This window comes from Acomys minous, assembly GCF_964271855.1.
Source record: "Acomys minous genome assembly, chromosome: 2".
Lineage (NCBI taxonomy): Eukaryota > Metazoa > Chordata > Mammalia > Rodentia > Muridae > Acomys > Acomys minous.
In genome coordinates, this window is record NC_140484.1 from 71,317,188 (window position 1) to 71,337,110 (window position 19,923).

The 19,923-nt window shown below is 49.3% G+C and overlaps 1 protein-coding gene across 2 annotated transcripts in view; it reads left to right on the forward strand.

Moving 5' to 3' along the window:
- BCL7C (BAF chromatin remodeling complex subunit BCL7C) overlaps positions 1–19,923 on the forward strand; it is a 46,886-nt gene that overhangs the window by 3,137 nt on the left and 23,826 nt on the right. Inside the window, exons 5-6 of one of the 2 annotated variants that reach the window (XM_084772828.1) lie at positions 279–364; positions 956–1,154. In XM_084772828.1, the coding sequence (XP_084628954.1) occupies positions 279–364; positions 956–1,081 (212 nt within the window). In that variant the 3' untranslated portion in view covers positions 1,082–1,154. Of the gene's footprint in view, positions 1–278; positions 365–955; positions 1,155–19,923 lie in introns of those variants that run through there. The other variant, XM_084772827.1, reaches the window with a different exon arrangement.

Below are 19,923 nucleotides of genomic sequence, written 5' to 3' on the forward strand. Positions count from 1 at the left end.
TCAGGAATTAAACTCGGTGCAACATAGACTCTGTGGTCACTACGCACGCACGCATCTTTCCCTCTGCTTAATTAAACTCTTGCTCTTCCTCGGCCTGGCTCCTGGCTCACTCCCCACTGACAAGATCCAACTTGACTCTTCCTTCCTTGGCAATCCAGGGTCCTGCTCTGTCTCCCATGGTGTTGTCAGATGTGATCAGCGCCGGTCTGTTTCGTTTGTTCCCCACACACCCATCACATCTCCCTGCTCAGTAGGTATCTGTCCGTTTGGCATTCCAGATCCAGGGGGCACGCCTGCAGGCGGCACCGATGAACCCCCAAAGCTGACCAAGGAGGAGCCTGTTCCAGAACTGCTGGAAGCTGAGGTGAGAGAGGTCAGAGGCTGGAGGCTGGCCTTACAGGGAGTGGGGGCCTGGGTGGGTGGGGGGGACACAGGGAGACTGCATTCTAGGGTCCAGGAGGGAGATACGGACCTCGAACCCAGTGGAAGGCATAGGTGGAGATTGGATTCTTGGGTGAAGAGGAACATTACAGACACCATCCTGAGGGCTGGATCATGGCTGATTTAAGAGCATTAGAAGCCTGAAATGATCTTGATGTTCCTCTTAGGATTAAAATAAATAAATAAATAAAAATAATCTAGGTTCAGAGTGCAGCTTGGCAGTACTTCAATTCCTAGGCATGCACTAGAGCCTAGGCCCCCTGCATCACACAGACTCACATCCTAAGACACTGCCTTGCCTTTCCCTACAAGGACTAAGCTGATACACTTTTCAGAAAAATCATATTCTTTCCCCCAAATAGTGTTGCCATTGTTTTCGGTGCCTTACATTCTGGTTACTTTGTCCCTGGCCAGACTCTGGGTCCCCAGGGGAGTCGAGTGGAAAAGGCAGAGGCTAGGAGGCTGTACTCCTGGGTTAGAGTGGAGCTCACACCTGTCCGCCCTTCCTCTTCAGGCCCCTGAAGCTTACCCTGTCTTTGAGCCAGTGCCACCTGTCCCTGAGGCAGCCCAGGGTGACACAGAGGACTCGGAGGGCGCCCCCCCACTCAAGCGCATCTGCCCAAATGCCCCTGACCCCTGAGAAGCTGCCTGCCTCCTGTCCTGTTACTCCAAGGGCCCCATTTGACTTTTTATAAATAAAGACCCTTTTGTAATTTCGTGTCATGTCATTTCCCTGTCAAGGCTGGGGAGGGTCTTTGGAGACAGTTTTGGCTCATGCTCTGTTCCTCAGATCGGGTCACCAAGGATCTGAGATGACCTGTATTCACACCACCGTTACATGTGAGGTGAGGGCTTGAGCCAGGACCACGCCTCCCTTGCACTCCCACCTTGTCCTCCCTCACCAGCTTTCCCAGGGCCCAGCAGACACTGCAGTTCCCATTTCACTCACAGGAACACAGGCCCAGAGCAAGCACCCACCCCCTTCCCTGCCCTGAGGAAGCTACAGCACCGTGTCCCCAGCTGAACCGTCCCTTCCCTGTGGAGCCCTAAGCCCATATACTGCTGGCCTGAGTCCTTGTCACCTTGTCACCTCCTCCTAGGTGCCTTCCCTGATTCTAGGCTCCGTCAGCATCATTGCTTTTGTGTTCCCACAGCTCTTTAAGCTTCCTTCCCTTTGTCTCAACATTTGTCAGGCTGTCTGGGGACCATGAGTCTGTATTTCTGTCCTTTAGGCTGTGAGCATCTCAAGGATAGAACTAGGTTCCAGCCATACCCTCGCTTGGCACTGAGAACACAGTGAGTCTAGCAAATGCTTCCTGAATGAATAAGTAACTAGGGCTGGGCATGGTGGCACACACTTGTAATACCAGTACCCAGGAGGCTGAGGCAGGAGGATTATTGAGTTCCTCTGTCACTTATCTGTGTGGCTCTGGGTTCTACTCTCGGACTCTTAGTTTGTTCACTCGACCAATGGGGTAATAACTAGGCTTCACTCCTCACTCCACCCCCAACCCATCCACTACCCCTCCCTCACCCCTTGCCTGTACCTAGTGGGAAACTTCATCACAAGGAGAGTCTGCGGTTTAGGAATAACACCATTTAAAAATGTCCAAAGTGTCTCCTGTCTTGATGGTAGAGCCAGGGCTGGCTAGGATGGCTGTGACTGTGTGCGTTCCTATTGCTGTAGAAACTAATGACCAAAATACGACTGGTTCAGTGCTACCCAGATTCACAGTGTTAGAATCCTGAAGGTCAGAAGTTCTAATTTAGTGTCACTGGGCTAGAGTCAAGGTGCCTGTGGGGCTGGCTCCTGCAACAGGCTGTCAGGGAAAAATGTTTCCTTGGCTTTTCCAGCTTTTAGAAGCAACCTGCTTGCTGTCAGGAATGGATTCAGGCTGTGGCTTACCCTCTCTTCAGCCCCACCTGTGCGATTTCCTCTAATCTTTCTGCCTTTCTGCTTTTTGTTATTGCATCTCTGTCTGGCGCCCCTGCTGTTCATGTGGCCCCCTGCGAGCATATTGGCCTGCCTAGGTTATACAGAATCGTCCCCACATCTTTGGAGTTTGGTTTGCCTGAAAATCCCACTGTTGTGCCCCGCTCACGTTCTGGGGCATAGGAGATGGTTCTCTGAAGTGTCAATAATCAGTATACCACTTGTGGCTACCAGCAATTTTCTGGGTGTGTGAGTCATCTCATTTTTCTCCCCACAGTGACACTATGAGGTAATGTAGGTGCCCTATGAGCTGCAAAGTGCTTTATATGGCTCAGCAACACAGTTCTGGATCTGAATCTCACCATCTGTATTTAGTTTCTTTATTCTATTTCTTTTATGTGTGTGGGTCTTTTGCCTGCAAGTGTGCGTCTCACCATGTGTATGCAGTACCAGAGGAGGCCAGAAGAGGGTGGCATTGTCCCTGAAACGAGTTAGTTTTTAGCTGCTATGTGGGTGCTGGGAATGGAACTTGGGTCCCCTGGAAGAGGACTGAGCTGTCTCTCCCATTCCATTTAGGAAAAGTATTATTTTTGATCATGTGTAGAGGTATGTGTGTTTGTGTGTGTGGTGTCTGCGTGCACGTGAGTGCAGGTATCACACATCCTGGAGCTGGAGTTCCAAGCAGCTGTGAGCCACCCTGTGGGTGCTGGGAACCTGAGTCCTCTGGAAGAGCCGCAAGTGCCCCTGACTGCCGAGCCTTCTTGCCAGCTCCTGCTGACAGTCTGGATGTGATGTGCCTCTTTGTTCTCATGTGCCTTGTTTTGTCGTCTGTACAGCGGGGGTAATAGTAACGTGAGCCTGGTGAAACTAGTCTAAGCGTTAAATGAAGAGACACCCTGGCGGAGAGCCTTTGGTTAGGTGCACGTTAGAGCTCAGTAAACGACAGGTCTTTGCCTCTTCATCCCGTATTGCAGATAAGGAGATACCAAGGAATAGGCCAGGCACCAGAGAGCTGCCCATCAGCGAGGCTGTGCAGGTTCTGGCCCGGAAGCAGGTATCTGTTGGTGAAAGTTTTGGTTGTTAATGTTTGCTATTAATCCCATATAATTATACGGCAGTTATTATTTATCCTGCTATCATATCAACAAAAGATACATCTGTTAGATTTTTAATATGCCTTAAACTCTGGAGCTGTGCAGAAACTAACCCCATAAGCTGTCTCTTACCTCCCAGCCCCACAGTCCCTGCCATTTGCTTTAATTATTCCTGTCTGAGCTACTGTCCGCCCATTGTTCCCCTGTGACTTGCGTATGTTTTTTCATCTGGGCTGTTTCTCTGCATCACCGATCGTCACGGTAACCTCCTCCCAGCCGTGTGGTTTTTCTTTCTGCTAACCCATGCCGGTCTCCTCTCTACCTGTCTCTTCCCATGATCCTCCTGTCCTCCAAACCCTCCAACCTTGGCCCCACCTACCTCACGTATGCCCTGCCCAGTACAGGCATTTAGTCAGCCAATCAGGGATAATTTGGAGGCAAGGCTACACATATTTGGATATGTGTTTAGTCGGCTTGTAAAAGACAGCAAGCAAGCAGGGCATGGTGGTGCACACTTTTAATCCCAGCACTCCAGAGGCAGAGGCAGGCAGATCGCTGTGAGTTCAAGGCTAGCCTGGTCTACAAAGTGAATCTAGGACAGACCAAGGCTGTTACACAGAGAAACCCTATCTCAAAACAAAAACAAAACAAAAACAAAAACCGGGCATGGTGGCGCACGCCTTTAATCCCAGCACTCAGGAGGCAGAGGCAGGAGGATCCCTGTGAGTTCGAGGCCAGCCTGGTCTTCAAAGGACGTACAGGACAGCCAAGGCTAACACAGAGAAACCTTGTCTTGAAAAACAACCAAAAAAACAAAAGGAAAAAAAATTCAATCTTTTCAATTCTAGCTCCTGCTTTCTCTTTGGTGAACACCTCCAGCCCCATCTTGGTCTGTGAGCCATTTCTTCCCTGGTCACATCCCTGACACATACACGCTGCGCCTTCCCTTCCCTCTCCAAGTGTACTTTCTGGCTTCCTCCCTTCTTCCCCTGGTCCGTGTCCTCCGAGGGCTCATTGCCCTGTCCTAATTTTTTCCTTACGAAAACTCGACTTTCCTGCATCACACTTATTCTTTTTTTTTGGGGGGGGGGAGGTTCGAGACAGGGTTTCTCTGTGTAGCCTTGGCCATCCTGGACTCACTTTGTAGACCAGGCTGGCCTCGAACTCACAGCGATCCGCCTGCCTCTGCCTCCCGAGTGCTGGGATTAAAGGCGTGCGCCACCACGCCCGGCTGCATCACACTTATTCTTAAATTAATTTCCTTCTTCCAAATTTTGTTCTGAGCCTCCAGACTCAAATGGCCAGATGGTGGCGCCACCTCTGAGATGGCCCATGGGCCTTTGCTGATCCTTTCCATGGCCTCTGCCCATCAATGTCCCCCGTCCCTGAGCCAGCAGGCCCTACATCTCCGTCCTATTACCACGGAAGTCTGTAGTGAGGCTTCTCTGGAGGAGCAAGCTGACAGAATGAAGAGATGTGAGGGTAACCTAGGAGAAAGGCCTGTAAGCTGTTGTCCAGTTAGCCCAGCAATGACCGTCACCCAACAGAAGGTCCAAGATCCGGTACTGCAACGGAAAGTCTAAGACCTCACCTGGTCTTCAGTAGGCTTGAGTGCCAGCGAAGGCCTGGACTTGCGAGAGAAAGGGCAAAAAAACCAACCAAACAAAACTCCTCCTTCCATGTGCTTTATATAAGCTGCTACCAGGAGATGTGGGCCAGATTTAGGGTGGGCCTCCCACCTCAAATGATCTAATGAAGAAAAGTCCCTCAGCTGGGTGTGGTGGTAGCCTTGGGTGTCCTGGACTCACTCTGTAGACCAGGCTGGCCTCGTGAACTCACAGTGATCCGCCTGCCTCAGCCTACCGAGTGCTCGGATTATAGGTGCGCGGCACCACGCCCAGCCAACTACAAACACATTTTTAACAAAACATTCTTCTGCATAAGCCAGATAGGAGAGTTAAAGGGAGATATGGGAACCAACCCCCCCCCGTAACCCCCCCCCCATCTGGAAATTGGTTCATAGGCTGAGATTCCCTCTCGCCATGATCCAGTGTAGCCTTTCTTTCATTTACTTGAGAAATTTTCTGCTTGTGTAGATTAAAGAAAAACATGGTAGGATTTCTATTTATTTCATGCCTAAAAACACCAGGACTGATTAGCCAGTCAGACATGGTGGTGGAGAGGTAGTTGAGAGCTACTGTATCCTGATTGACAGCCGGGTCGGGGAGCACAGAGAGGGGCACAGGACAGGACATGCTGGGCCTGAGGTGAGCTTTTGAAATCTCCTTGCCCACCCCAGCAACCCACCTCCTAATTCTTCCCAGAGAGATCACCAACTGGGACTAAGCAGCAAATATATGAGCCTATGAGGGCGTTCTTGTTTAAACTACCAAAATACCTTTGTTATTTCCTTTTTGTGACAGGGTCTCACTTTGTATCTCTGTCTGTCCTGGAACTCACTATGTAGACCAGCTGGCCTTGAATTCTCAGAGATCCACTTAACCTCTGTCGCCCGTCAAGTACTGGCATTAAAGGTGTATGCCATCAGCAAGGCTTGGTGGCACACACCTATAATCCTAGCACTCAGGGAGGCAGAGGCAGGTGGATCTCTGTGAGTTCGAGGACAGCCTGGTCTACAAAGGGAGTCCAGGACAGTTACACAGAGAAACACTGTCTTGAAAAACCAAAACCAACCAACCAACCAAAAAAAAGGTATGTGCCATTATGGCTTTCTTTTTCTTTTTGGTTTTTCAAGACAGGGTTTCTCTGTGTATCCCTGGCTGTCCTGGACTCACTTTGTAGACCAGGCTGGCCTTGAACTCACAGTGATCTGCCTGCCTCTGCCTCCCAAGTGCTGGGATTAAAGGCGTGCGCCACCATGCCCAGCTCATTATGGCTTTCTTAACTGTGCAAACTTCAATATTAAACCTAGAATCTTCATTCAATGGTCCTATATATAAACTCAGCCTCATCCCATTTTTTTAGTATATTTATGTATATTGGTGTTTTGCTTTCATATATATCAGAGCACCACATGTATGAGTTACAGTTATAAGCTGCCATGTGGACTCTGGGAATCGAACTTGTGTCCTCTGGAAGAGCAGTCAGTGCTGTTACTCCCTAAGCCGCCTCCCCACCCCCAGCCATTTATGTTCTTTCCACCATTATCCCACGCCCTTAAAATTCTTTCCCATGCTCATTCCCTGGACCTCTGCTTGAGTGAATTAGCAACCCCATTAAGCTCATTAGTAGCACAGCACACCTCCTCATGGATGACAACATTTCTGTCTCCCTCTAGGAGGCTGCCTAGCCTTTAGTCTGGTGATAGGTCTAGGGGCAACTGTTGGTGGCCCTGAGGGACATCAGTAGTCTCTTGCCTGGCATCTTTTTTTTTTTCAGGTGGTTTAACTAATGATGAGAGATTAATTTCCTCCACAAAATTTCCTTCCACAAAGGTGGAAGAAACGATATTTCAGGAGGTGGGGTGGGACATGTTTTCTGCTGAGTGACTCCTGCGGAGAATTCTTCCTCAGGTGACATGAACTTCTGAGAACCTGAAGGTTCCGAGTTTTCAAGCCTCAGTGGGGTTCTTTCACGCGTCTGCATCACACGTTACAGCATCCCATTCCTTCCCAATCAGTGCCCTCACTTTACCCGTTGACACCCTCCCTGGCTGGGACTTGGATTTTCCCTGTAATTCCATCAGTCTTCCGAAGGCAACTTGAGCTCTGTGGCTGTGGGGCGAAGACTGTCTTCCAGGGCACACTTTAAAGCCTTTAGGCTGTGTATTGGTACCTGGAGCCGGTCAGTTTTATCACTGAGCTCATCATTTTCCTTCATCACCATATACTGAGATTCTAGAGCTTGGTTAACTTTATTGTGGAGCTCACTCTTTTCCTTTGTCATCTTATCCAGAGATGCCAGGAACAACCCGCCAGCAGCATTGTTTTCCATTGTTTGCTACAAGTTGTCAAAAGTCGCTAAATTCCTTGCTTTTTACAGTAGATGGATCAGGATAACCAAATGCATTTGTCCTGATACGTTTGTCAAACGGTTCACACATGGGTTTTCGCTCCCCGGTGCTTCTCAGAGCGGCTTCAGGAGCTGTCAGCAAATTGGGAAACTGTTCATCCTTAGACTTCTGCTGCTCTAGAACAAACTACTGTTACCACAGTCTGAATTAGTCAGGGCTCTGCAGAGGAACAGCACTTATAGAACGGAATATATATATACACATATATATGTATATGCATATATATATTTGGAATGGAATATATATATTCCACGTATATAGAATATATGTATATATATGTGTGTGTGTATGTGTGTATATATATATATATTTTTTTTTTTTGAATGGAACATATATATTTGGAGTCTATTAGAGTGCTTTCCAAGGGGTCATCTGGCTAGTCCAATAATGGCCGTCTCCTGATGGGAAGGTCCAAGAATGCAGTAGCTGTTCAGTCCATGAGGCTGGATGTCTCAGCTGGTCTTCAGTGTACGTTGGCATCCTAAAGAAGCAGGCTCCTAATGCCAGTGAAGAAATGGACTTGCCATTGAGAGTGAGGGCCAGAAGCAAAAACCGTCCTTCCTGCTGTTCATGTAGGCTGCCACCAGAAGGCGTGGCCTGGATTCAGGATGGGTGTTCTCACCTCAAATGATCCAGTGAAGAAAACTCCCTCACAGGTGTGCCTGCTTGGCTTCTGTTACTTCTCCAGTCCTTGTCACGTTTACAGAAATAGCCTTCCCAGTAGCCTAGGGCGGAGACCTCAGAGCTCAGGTTCGCCTGATTACAGGCGTGCACCACCATGCTGGGTCTCTCTAAGTGCCAAGAGAAAACGCAGCAACAACTTCCTCACAGCTTCTCCCTTCACCCCGCCGCCCCCCTTTGGCTTGCGCTCCTCTGCTCTGGAGGGTGCAGCCCTTCCCAAGCCTGCCCTGCCAAGCCTTCTTATCTTCTTTCATGCAGGGTGGGGCCTCTGCTGCTGCCCGCCCCCAGCTACCGGCCCAGAGGCCCTTCATGGTGGTCTCACCTCCCAGTCCCCGCTTCCGGCTTCTGCGCTCTGCTGCGCCACGGCCCTTTCCTCTGCTCTTGTCTTTGGAACCTCGGCTTCTTTGTCGTGGTGCCATCTTGCCTCTGACCTCCCTTCCCCTGCTCTGAGGGCCTTGCAGTGGTGTGGCCAGCCTGACGGTCAGCCTTCGCTTAGCAGTCCCACGAGGCCAGACGAATTCCCTGAGTTGGTGGCATGGAGTGACGGTGTACTCGCTGTTGACTGGGCTATTCTGGGTCCTGGCGATGCAACACCAACACCAACAAGAACCCTGCCTTCAGGGAGTCTGCCCCAGGGATATCAGGGCCACTGGTAGGAAGTCAGGAAGAAGAGATGCCTGGAGAAATGCATCTTGGGCATTTTCATTGTTGTGTGACATTGTAGAGGATGTGAATACAAACTGCGAGAAGTGTAGTGTCCCCAGGTGACATGATCCTGTGAAAACTCTGATATACACTGCTTGTTATCAACTGAAGCATTGTTGGGTGGCTTGTGTACTTTGGAAAAATCCTGTAGGAAAAGATAGGAGAAAGAACCGGTTGCAATTTTATTTTATTTTCTGGGTTTTTTTTTTTGGGGGGGGGCGGTTGTTTTCTTGCTTGTTTGTTTGTTTGCTTGTTTGCTTTTTCAAGGCAGGGTGCCTCTGTGTTATCTTGGCTGTCCTGAACTTGCTTTGAAGACCAGGCTGGCCTCAGACTTGCAGCAATCCACCTGCCTCTGCCTCCCGAGTGCTGGGATTAAAGGCGTGCACTACCGCACCCCGTTTATTTTGATTTTTAAAAGATGTATTTATTTATTTTATGTATACAAGTGTTATATCTGCATGTATACGTGCACATCAGAGAGGGCATCAGATTCTAGTATAGATGGTTGTGAACCACCATGTGGTTGCTGGGAATTGAACTTAGGTCCTCGGGAAGAGCAAGCATTTCACTTAGCCACTGAGCCACCTCTCCAGCTGCCCCCCTCCCCTTATTTTTGGTTGCAGTTTTAAATAAAGTGGTCAGAAGAGGCACCCCTGGGGCAGTGTTTAAATAGACACTTAGAAGAGGCTATAAATCAGTGGTTCTCAGCCTTCCTAGTGCTGTGACCCCTTAATGCGGTGCCTCAGGGTGGGTGACCCCCCAGCCATAAAATTGTTTTTGTTGCTACTTCATCTCTGTGATGCTGCTCCTGTTATGAAGTGTTAGGTAAATATCTGATGTGCAGGATATCTGACATACGACCCCCCAAAGGGGTCACAACCCACAGGGCGGGAACCGCTGCTGTGGAGAGCCCTGAGCTAGGATGGGCCTGGCGACAAGGTCAGTGCTGCCGGAGCTGAAGGAAGGAGAACAGGTCACGGGAAGTGAGCTCCTGTGGGGACAGCCTCGTGGGCAGGCCAAGCACATAATCTGTCATTCAGACTGGGGGACTTTAGAAAATTGTCACTGCATTTAATATTTCATCTGTTTTACATTTATGTGTTGTGTATGTAAGCTCACACGCACATGTGTCGCTTGCACTGGTGGAGGCCAGGGGCCAGTCTGAAGGAGTCCCCTCCCACCTTCTGAGTACCCAGGACAGAACTCAGGTGTGGTGGCAAACACTGTCACCTGTTGCACATCTCCCAAGTCCTATATTTAGCTGTGTGTGTGTGTGTGTGTGTGTGTGTGTGTGTGTGTGTGCACCCTGTGTCTTGCCGTGTATACACACATGCCACAGTACACAAGTGAAGGTCAGAATCTCCTTCCACCATGGGGTCCTGGGATAGATAGATCTCAGGTTGCCAGGCTTAGTGGCAGGTGCCTTTATCCACGGAACCATCTTACCAACATGACTGGCTTTTACTAAGTCCACAGTGGTTTCCTACTAACCTGCTCTGAAACCTTTATGGTTCCCTATGCCTTGGACTGAAAATTTGAAAACTTCCCAGGTAATACTAAATGCCTCAAGTCTTACGCCTGTGGACATGTTTGCTTGGCGTACTTAGTCTTGACTGGGGCCTGGGTGTGGTGGTGCATGCATTTAATCCTAGCGCTAGGGAGGCAGAGGCAGGTGGATCTCTGAGTTCGAGGCCAGCCTGGTCTACAGAGGGAGTCCAGGACAGCCAAGGCTACACAGAGAAACCCCGTCAAGAAAAAAAAAGCCCAAACCAAACCAAACTAAAAAGATCCCATGATTTCAAATACAAATCTGGACTCGTGTCTGTCCTTGAAAGCAGAAGTTCTGAAACACTGAGTGTGCCTCCCAGAGTGCTTATCACTGAGAGCTACGGACTGGCTACCCCTGGGTGGAGGAAGCCTGGGCCCTTAATTCTTCCCCTTCCGGGGCTGGCTTCCTGTGTGGCCTTGGGCTGCGGGCCCATCAGCCTCAGCCCATTACTCAGTTCCATTAATAGCTCATGGTCCTCCAGTCATTTAGGCATCAGGCTGCCGTTTCACACTTGTCTTTCCCTATAGAGCTTGTCCACCAAGTTCTTCAGTGTGGCAGGCACGGCCCTGTCCAAGTGGCTCCTGTCACCTCTTGCCCCTGTCACCTCTTGCCCCTCTCCTGGGAGTTCTCTGCCTAACCTTTAACACTGAAGCTGAGCTATAACCTCAGTCAGAAGGTCAGGTGTTCAGGGTCATCCTCAGCTATACAGTGAGTTTGAGGCCGGCATGGGATACATGAAACACCTCCTGAAAAAAAAAAGCCAGGTGTGGTGGCACACGCCTTTAATCCCAGCACTTTTGAGACAGAGGCAGAGGCAGGTGGATCCTTGTGAGTTCGAGGCCAGCCTGGTCTACAGGCGAGTCCAGGGCACTCAAGGCTACGCAGAGACACCCTATCTCGAAAAACCAAAAAAACAAAAACAAAAACAGATTAGCCAGGTTGTGATTGATGGTGCACGCCTTTCATCCTAGCACTCGGGAGGCAGAGGCAGGTGGATCTCTGAGTTCCAGGATGGCCAGGATTACACAGAGAAACCCTGTCTCAAAAGCAAAAAAAACAATCAAATAAAAATATTAAAAAACATAAAAAACAAAACATCAAAGCTGCCTGGGCTGACTCAGCACTTGCTGTTCCCTCTGCCTGGAATGTTCCTCCCTCTTGTTAGTGTCTAGAGGAAGCAGCACACACCACCCCAACACCTGGCTCAGTTAGATAAGGATGGTTTATTGAACTCGACACTCCAAAGACTGACCATGGTCAGGGACACGGTGGACTCAGGAGACAAACTGTGACATTGTGTGCTTCTCAGAGTTAGCTCAGAAAGGCAAAAACTTGCAGTTAGCTCAGTGGGGGTGGGGGTATGAAACAGGGTAGTTACCTCTGACTTGTTTTATTTTTTGCTAACTAGACCAAGCAGTGCTAGCTGACCTTTAATTTGATCGGTCCCGAGTGGAGTTTATAGTTAGGGCCAGCTGTACTTATGGTTGGGGAATTTCTAGAAGCAGCAAGGCTACAGAGTATGCTGAACATAAGCATAGTTTTTCTGTCAACCTGACCTTAGACAGAGAGCTTTTTCCTGTATCAGCGACAAGCCCTCAACGCCTCTCTCATCCCAACAGACACTTATCTCTCAGGCCTTGGGGGGGGTCATCCCACCTCTTTCTGGAAGGTTCCTTGACCTTCCAACTAAGTCAGGTCCTGGGCATGTCGCTGTCCTTCCCATTTTGTTGTATTTATTTTTCTTTTTCTTTTTTTTTTTTTTTTTTTTTGGTTTTTTGAGACAGGGTTTCTCTGTGTAGCCTTGGCTGTCCTGGACTCGCTCTGTAGACCAGGCTGGCCTCGAACTCACAGCGATCTGCCTGCCTCTGCCTCCCGAGTGCTGGGATTAAAGGCGTGCGCCACCACGCCCGGCTTTCTTTTTCTTTTTTAAGATTTATTTATTATTATGTATACAGTGCTCTGCTTGCATGTACTCCTGCAAGCCAGAAGAGGGCGCCATATCACATTACAGATGGTTATGAGCCACCATGTGGTTGCTGGGAAATGAACTCAGGACCTTTGGAAGCGCAGGTGGCGCTCTTAACCACTGAGCCATCTCTCCAGCCCTTTGTTGTATTTCTTACATCCTCTGTCACTAGAGGACTTCTGCTCTTCTGGGGGCACAGTGTTGTCGGGTGTCTCTTTTCATCAGTGAAGTGAGGATAATACATGTGTGAGGGATAAGCAGGCAAGTCTTCTTCACTGCTTGATTTTAGGCTCCATTTCTGATGCGGTGTCAGGACTAGAGCTGGGATTCAGCAGACAGCATGTTGGCCTAGCATGTGTGGGTGAAGTCCTGGGTCCAAGCAGGGTGGGTCACTCTTGGCTACATGCCAAGCTGTAGGCCTCGGGTGTGTACCAGGCCCTCAGGCTGAGGCCGGGTGAGCCTGTCCGTATATGCATGCTCAGGCTTTTAGTTTTGTGTCTGCCTCTGCTGTCCTCGGACATGCTCTTTACAGACTGGGTGACCGTGGAGTGTTAGACCAGGGCTAGCCCAAGAACTCAGTGGTTCTTCATCTTTTGGTTACTTGGCTAGGTCAGAATCTGTACTTGGAACATACACTCTTCAACTGCCTGATGCCTGTCATCAAAGAGAGAGAGAAAGAGAGAGAGAGAGAGAGAGAGAGAGAGAGAGAGAGAGAGAGAGAGAGTGTGTGTGTGTGTGTCTGTGTGTCCATGACCGTGAAGGCAGGGGTGTATCTGTGTGTGTGTGTATGTGTGTGTGACCATGAAGGCAGGGGTGTATCTGTGTGTGTGTGTGTGAGACTATGAAGGCAGGGGTGTATCTGTGTGTGTGTGTGTGTGTGTGTGTGTGTGTGTGTGTGTGACCGTGAAGGCAGAGGTGTATCTGTGTGTGTGTGTGTGTGTGTGTGTGTGTGTGTGTGTGTGACCGTGAAGGCAGAGGTGTATCTGTGTGTGTGTGTGTGTGTGTGTGTGTGTGTGTGTCCGTGAAGGCAGGGGCATTACTGGCCTCTGGCCCCCAAGCCTTGTACAGGAAAGCACCTGTACCTTTTCCATCCCTTCAAATTTGCCTATGGATTTTCAGGTTGTTTTGTCTTGTCTGTGCGGTCCTGTTTCCTGTCGGGTAGAACAGATCTGAGCGGTATAAGGTGGAGATGCAAGGCAGGGGTGAGGTCAGTCCTAGATTCAAACTGGTAAGTGCTCGTTGTAATTTTTTTCTTTTTTTTTTTCGAGACAGCGTTTCTCTGTGTAGCCTTGGCTGTTCTGGACTCGCTTTGTAGACCAGGCGGGCCTCGAACTCACAGCAATCCCCCTGCCTCTGCCTCCCGAGTGCTGGGATTAAAGGCGTGCGCCACCACCGCCCGGCGCTCATTGTAATTTTGGACAATCCCTTGGCCGTCTAGATCTTAGACCCTGCAGGTAGAGTGGAGACAGTGAGCCAAGGATCTTTTCCTTGAATTTTGGGTCATTTGCATGAACTTTGTCAGGAATACTGTGAACCAAGTTCCAGGCCTGAGAATTTGCAGGCGGGCGATTGGAGGCAGGCTCTTGCTGTGTAGCACAGGCTGCCCTGGACTCACCCTCCCCCTGGCCCAGCCTCGCATAGCCCTGGGATTCCAGTCCGGACCCTCACTGTTTTCCAACATCATAACATTTACTGCTGTATTTTAATTTCTTGCAGTGTTACCTGCCTTGAGGGAGTGCAGTAAATGCAGTGATGAAGTCAAACGTTGTGAAATCTGTAATGAGCCTGGTTGAGGTTTTTGTGTATTTTAAGGCTTGGGAAGGAGCGGCTGGAAGATGTGCGTGTGTATGTAAATGTACGTGTGTGTGTGTAAATGTACCTGTGTGTGTAAGTGTGTGCGTGTGTGTAAGAAGGGGCTTCTGCCTCCTGGTCAGCCTCTGTGCAGCCAGAAAACATAGGCGAGGGGCTGCCCAAATGGCAATTCAGTTCTCTCCCTCTCCCTCTCTCTTCTTAACCCTCTCTATACACACACACACACACACACACACACACACACACACACACACAATGGGTACACTTAACATTTTTTTCAACTTCAAACAAGAACTAGAAATGAAGTTCATCTGATAAACTGTACACACAGAACACATAAAAGAGGGCAGGATAGTGCTGCCTGCAATCCCTGGTAAGGATGGTCAGTTCTGGGTAAGGGAGAGAGAGAGAGAGAGAGAGAGAGAGAGAGAGAGAGAGAGAGAGAGAGAGATATTAGCTCCTGAGCATGTGTACACATGAACCAGGTAGTGTTTGAGCCCTGTGCCCATATATCATGCCACAAATTATTGGAATGTCATGAGGTAAGGTCTGTCACTGTCGTTTTGCAGATGAGGAAACTGAGGCAGAGAAGCTAATTCTCTTGTGCTCAGTGAACTGCAGAGGCAGACTGGAGATTGTACAGTCTTTAACACAAACTTTGAAGGAGGGCACCACACCCCCCGCCGCTTTGGCAGCAATATTTTAGGGGGTCTCTGAAGGCTGGCATCCTCTGAGGTAGTCTGTAGCTACTTGGGAAGTTGAGTTAAAGATGGCTCTTCTGAGAGAGGAGTTAGAGCACCAGGGACTTGGTTCTGTTCCCCAGGATCTTGAGCCTCCACAGTTCTGTCACTCTGAGTTCATTGCTGTTCCTGCCTACAGCCGCCACCCTGTTGCTCACACCAGTCCTATGCTGGGTCCACGTACAGCTTCTTTTTTTCCTTGCATCTGTCCGGCAAGGAGCTATTATCCCCATCTTACAAGCAACCCGAGTCTAGGCCAGTGAAGGGAGGTGCCGTGACTGCAGAACTGCTGCTCCCACCAAGGAAGCTGGAGGACACCCAAGAACACACCGCTCTGTGAACTGGAGATGGACCTTCTAGATTTGGGAGCCGCATGCATGACATAGGTAGTGTTAGGAAATATTGCACAGCAAGTCCAGCCTTTTACTGGTTCCGTTTTGGAATCTGTGACTCATCTCCCATCATTCTGATAAAGCAGGCTTTTCTTCTTGTTTTTGTTTTTTCTTTCTTTCTCTCTGTTTCTTTCTTTCTTTCTTTTTTTTTTTTTAGATAAGGTCTCATGTAGCCCAGGGTAGCCTAAATTTCATCATGTAGCTGAGGATGGCCCTGAACTTGTGATCTTCCTGCTTCAACCTCCCAGGGGCCAGTATTTACACTGCTGTTTAATGCAGGTCTGCGGGTCAACCCCACGGTGTTGTGTTTGCAGGCAAGCACTCGGCTGATTGCGCGAGATCTCCAGTCCTCAGCTTTTCTCCCTCAGCTTCAGAATATGAGCTCAAGGGTCACCGTGAAGGGGGGGCTCTTAGAACTGTGGGTGTAAGGTGGGCTGAGAGGAGGGCTTTTCCTCGGGCACTAGAGCCGCACTGTCACGGAACCTGGGGGAGGAACATGGACACTTTGGCACCTGCACGGGGAATGTAAGTGTGATAGAGGTAATCGCTCCTGCTTAGTGCGCCTTCCTCCTGTGCAGGGGCTGGGCATTATCAGAGATATTATCTTCCTCCTGTGCAGGGGCTGGGCATTATCAGAGATATTTGTACATGTGCATAAGCACACACCACACACACGTTGTGCAGCCATGCGTCCCCTCTGCTTCACTCTAATTCTCTAGGTCGTGAGAAGGCAGTCTCCCTAGAGATCATTTCATCCTGTCCTTTAATTTCTGTTTGTTCCTTCAGTAGTCATGGCAAGCTGTGTTCTTAAAAAGGGCAGCAAACAAGTCAGGCGTGGGGGGTGCCTGCCTGTAATCCCAGTGCTCTGTGAGTTCCAGGTCGACCTGGCCCGCAGCAGGTTCCAGGACAGCCAAGGCTGTTATACAGAGAAACTCTGTCTCGAAAAACAAAACAAGAACAAAAGGAAGACAGAAGAGTGGGGATGCACACCTGTAATCCCAGCACTCAAGGAGGCAGAGGCAGGTGGATCTCTGTGAGTTCAAGGCCAGCCTGGTCTACAAATAGAGTCCAGGACAGCCAAGGCTACACAGAGAAACCCTGACTTGGAAAAAAGAAATCCCCTTACCCCCCAAAAAAGAAGAAAAGAGGAAAAGGATGGTGAACACCAGTTCCAGGCATTATCAGCAGGGATCTGTGGGTGACAGGGATAGAGTTTCTCCCTGCTTTGCTACCTTTCTCTTGGCCTCGCTGTCTTACCTCAGAGTAATAAGTCAAGGCCTCAGAGTCCTGAGCACATGAGCCTCCCATGTTGGCCTCCCTAAGGCTGGGACACAGGTGTGCACTGTGTCCACTAAAACATTACTGTTAGCCTGGGTGGGGTACATAATCTCAATCTCAAAACCAACCAACTAAACACACTAATCCCACAACAGCACCCAACACAGGCAAAGTGCCAGGTCCCAGCAGCGCAGTTGAGTTAGCAGCTACAGGTTTGTCCCTTCGAGCATAGTGTGTGTTCCGCTTACCTCCTCCCTGTGACTGTCACCAGCCACAGCCAGTGAGAAAGCTTTTGAGATCCCCGTGTGGGATGTGGCAGGGCATCTGGAGAGACGGGCTCAGCAGCTCAGCGTTTCAGAGCACTTGCTGTTCTTGCAGAGGACCCAGCTTCAGTCTCCAGCACCACATGGAGGCTCACAACTCTCTGTAACATATGTGGTGCACATGCATATATGCAGGAAAAATGCCCATATGTGTAAAATACAATCTAAAACTTTGATAAAGTGAGATCTGGAATCTGAGAAGGAAAGGGAGGTTAAAAAAAAAAAAAAAAGAGGTTATTAGAAAGAGCTGGAGGGCTGGAGAGATGGCTCAAGCAGCTAAGAGCACTGATTGCCCTTCCAGAAGTCCTGAGTTCAATTCCCAGCAACCACATGGTGGCTTACAAGCATCTATAATGTGATCTGATGTCTTCTTCTGATGTACAAGTGTACATGCAGACAAAGCAATCATATACACATAAAATAATAAAATCTTAAAAAAAAAAAAAGAAAGATCTGGAGCTGGGCAGTGGTGGTGGTGCATGCCTACTTTTGGTTTTTTTATTTTGTTTTGGTTTTTTGAGACAGGGTTTCTCTTGCAGTCCTGGGTGTCCTGGACTCGCTTTGTAGACCAGGCTGGTCTCAAACTCACAGAGATCCGTGTTGGTGCCTGTAATCCCAGCACTCAGCACTCAAGAGGCAGAGGCAGGTGGATCTCTGAGTTTAAGGCCAGCCTGGTCTACAGAGTGAGTTCCAGGACAGCCAGAGGTACACAGAGAAACCCTGTCTCAAAAAAACAAAAACAAGCCGAGTGTGGTGGCGCATGCCTTTAATCCCAGCACTCGGGAGGCAGAGGCAGGCGGATCGCTGTGAGTTCGAGGCCAGCCTGGTCTACAAAGCGAGATCAGGATGGCCAAGGCTACACAGAGAAACCCTGTCTCGAAAAACCAAAAATAAAATAAAATAAAATATTTATTTATTTATTATGTATACAGAGCTCTGTCTGCATGTACACCAGAAGAACGCACCAGATCACATAGACGGTTGTAAGCCACCACGTTGTTGCTGGGAATTGAACTCAGGGCCTCTGGAAGAGCAGCCAGTGCTCTTAACCTCTGAGCCATCTCTACAGCACCCCCCCCCCCCCCCCCGCCCATTTACTTTTTAACTTTCATTAATGTTTTTCTCTGCTTTTGTTCTGGCTTGGTTTGGTTTGGGTTGGGTTTTCATTTTTTGAGTCAGGGTCTCTCTGTTTTAGCCCTGGCTGTCCTAGAACTCACTCTGTAGACCAGACTGGCCCCCAGACACCTCCCTCTGCCTCCTCAATGCTGGGATTAAAGGTGTGCACCACCACCCAGCTTTCTCTATGGTTTTATTTTTTTATTATATTTTATTTTATTTTTTCTCTCTATGGTTTAAAAGAACTTTTCTGTGCCTATTCAAGTTTCTGCTCAGTCCCTTCTCTCTAGAGTTTATCTTCTTTCCTTATACTTATCCTAAAACTTCCAGGGCAGTGCACTATAGGAATCCTGCCCCCAGCCACACACGGCTCTTTCCCTGTGCTTCAAGGTTTCCTGGAGAGCGACAGCGCTGGGCTGTTTTCAGTTTTCCTACTCTCCCCTACTCCTGGTGTTTACTGAGCAAGCTTATACGGTTTTGTTTTGTAATCGATATTTTTTTTCACCCATCAATTCTGCGAAGTCATTTCCCAATAGCACTCACAGGACAAATCCCTACGCCACCACCTTTGGCTGAGTCTTCTGCAAAGCCTATCTCTTCATCTAACTTGACCAAAGGGCTTTCGGTTCCAGTGAGAATCTTCCGAGTGTAGCCCGAGCTGGTCTCAAGAGCCCTCTGGTTAAGCCTCCTGAGGGCTGAGGACCTTTGAGGTCTCTTCATCACAGTGAGGAGTACTCTCTTGAGGCCACCCTGGGGAGAGAGAGGGGGGCCACGGGCCTTCCCTCCGCCCTGATGGCGATGATGTGCCAACTGGCTTTGGGGTCCGGGTGAATCCCTCTCCTTGTATTTTGTACTCTCCTGTCTCCTGGCCAGCAGCATCTTGGTTGGCTGGTCTTCCTGTCTCGTTCCTGCTCCTGTATCTTTCTGTCTGGAATGTCTCAGGATGCCTTTCTTCTGTTACTGTTTCAGAATCTCACCAGATGTGCGTGTCGGATCTTCAGCTTTGGGCTTCCAAATCCACACTTTAATGGCATGGCCTTCTTTTGAGACAGGGTCTCAGACTGCGTAGCCCAGGCTGCTCTCAAACTCACTGTGTTCAAGCTGGCCTTGAACACAGAGTAGTCCTCCTGCCTCAGCCTCCTGGATGGGCACTGTCACGCCCAGTTCTGCATTTGTATGTTTGTGTACGGCATCTCTAGTGTCTCTGAGCCTTTTGTTGGCGACTGTTCCAGTTTCTAAGTCTGCTCTCCTGAGGATGCAAGCACTGGGAAGAACCACAGGGCGGGCCGGCAGCCGCACTGGTTGGTCTGGAGTTAAGGCTCCGTCTACTCCACCTTTGAAAGCTGCTGCTTCATCAGATTGCTATGGTATTTATGGTTCCCACGAACCATAAGCATCAATTTTCAGCCAATAATGTTTAGTAATCCTCAAAGGGTCTACATATTTCATTTTTTTTTTCTGGTTCACAGCCTTCCCAATAAAAGACCAAAAGTACCTTTAGAGGAAGGCTTTGCTGGGGGCATTTATAGTAAGTTCTTGAGGTATTAGTTCCAGATCCTTCCTCCAAGGGACTTGACAGTGCCTTCAGTCAAGGGCCCCCGAGTTATGAGGTCATAGGCCTGGAGACCAGTGAGAGGCTGGGGCTTTTCTCTCCCTCCTCTTGCCTTCCCTCTCTTCCTCCTTCCTTTCCAGCAGGACCTCACATAGTCCAGGCTACCCTTGAACTTCATGTGTAGCCGAGGATGGTCCTGAACTAAACTTGCCCTCCATCTCCCAAGTGTTGGGATTCCAGGTATCCATCACCATGCCTGACTTATGTGCAGCCAAGGAGCAAACCCAGGGAACCCTGCATGCGAGACA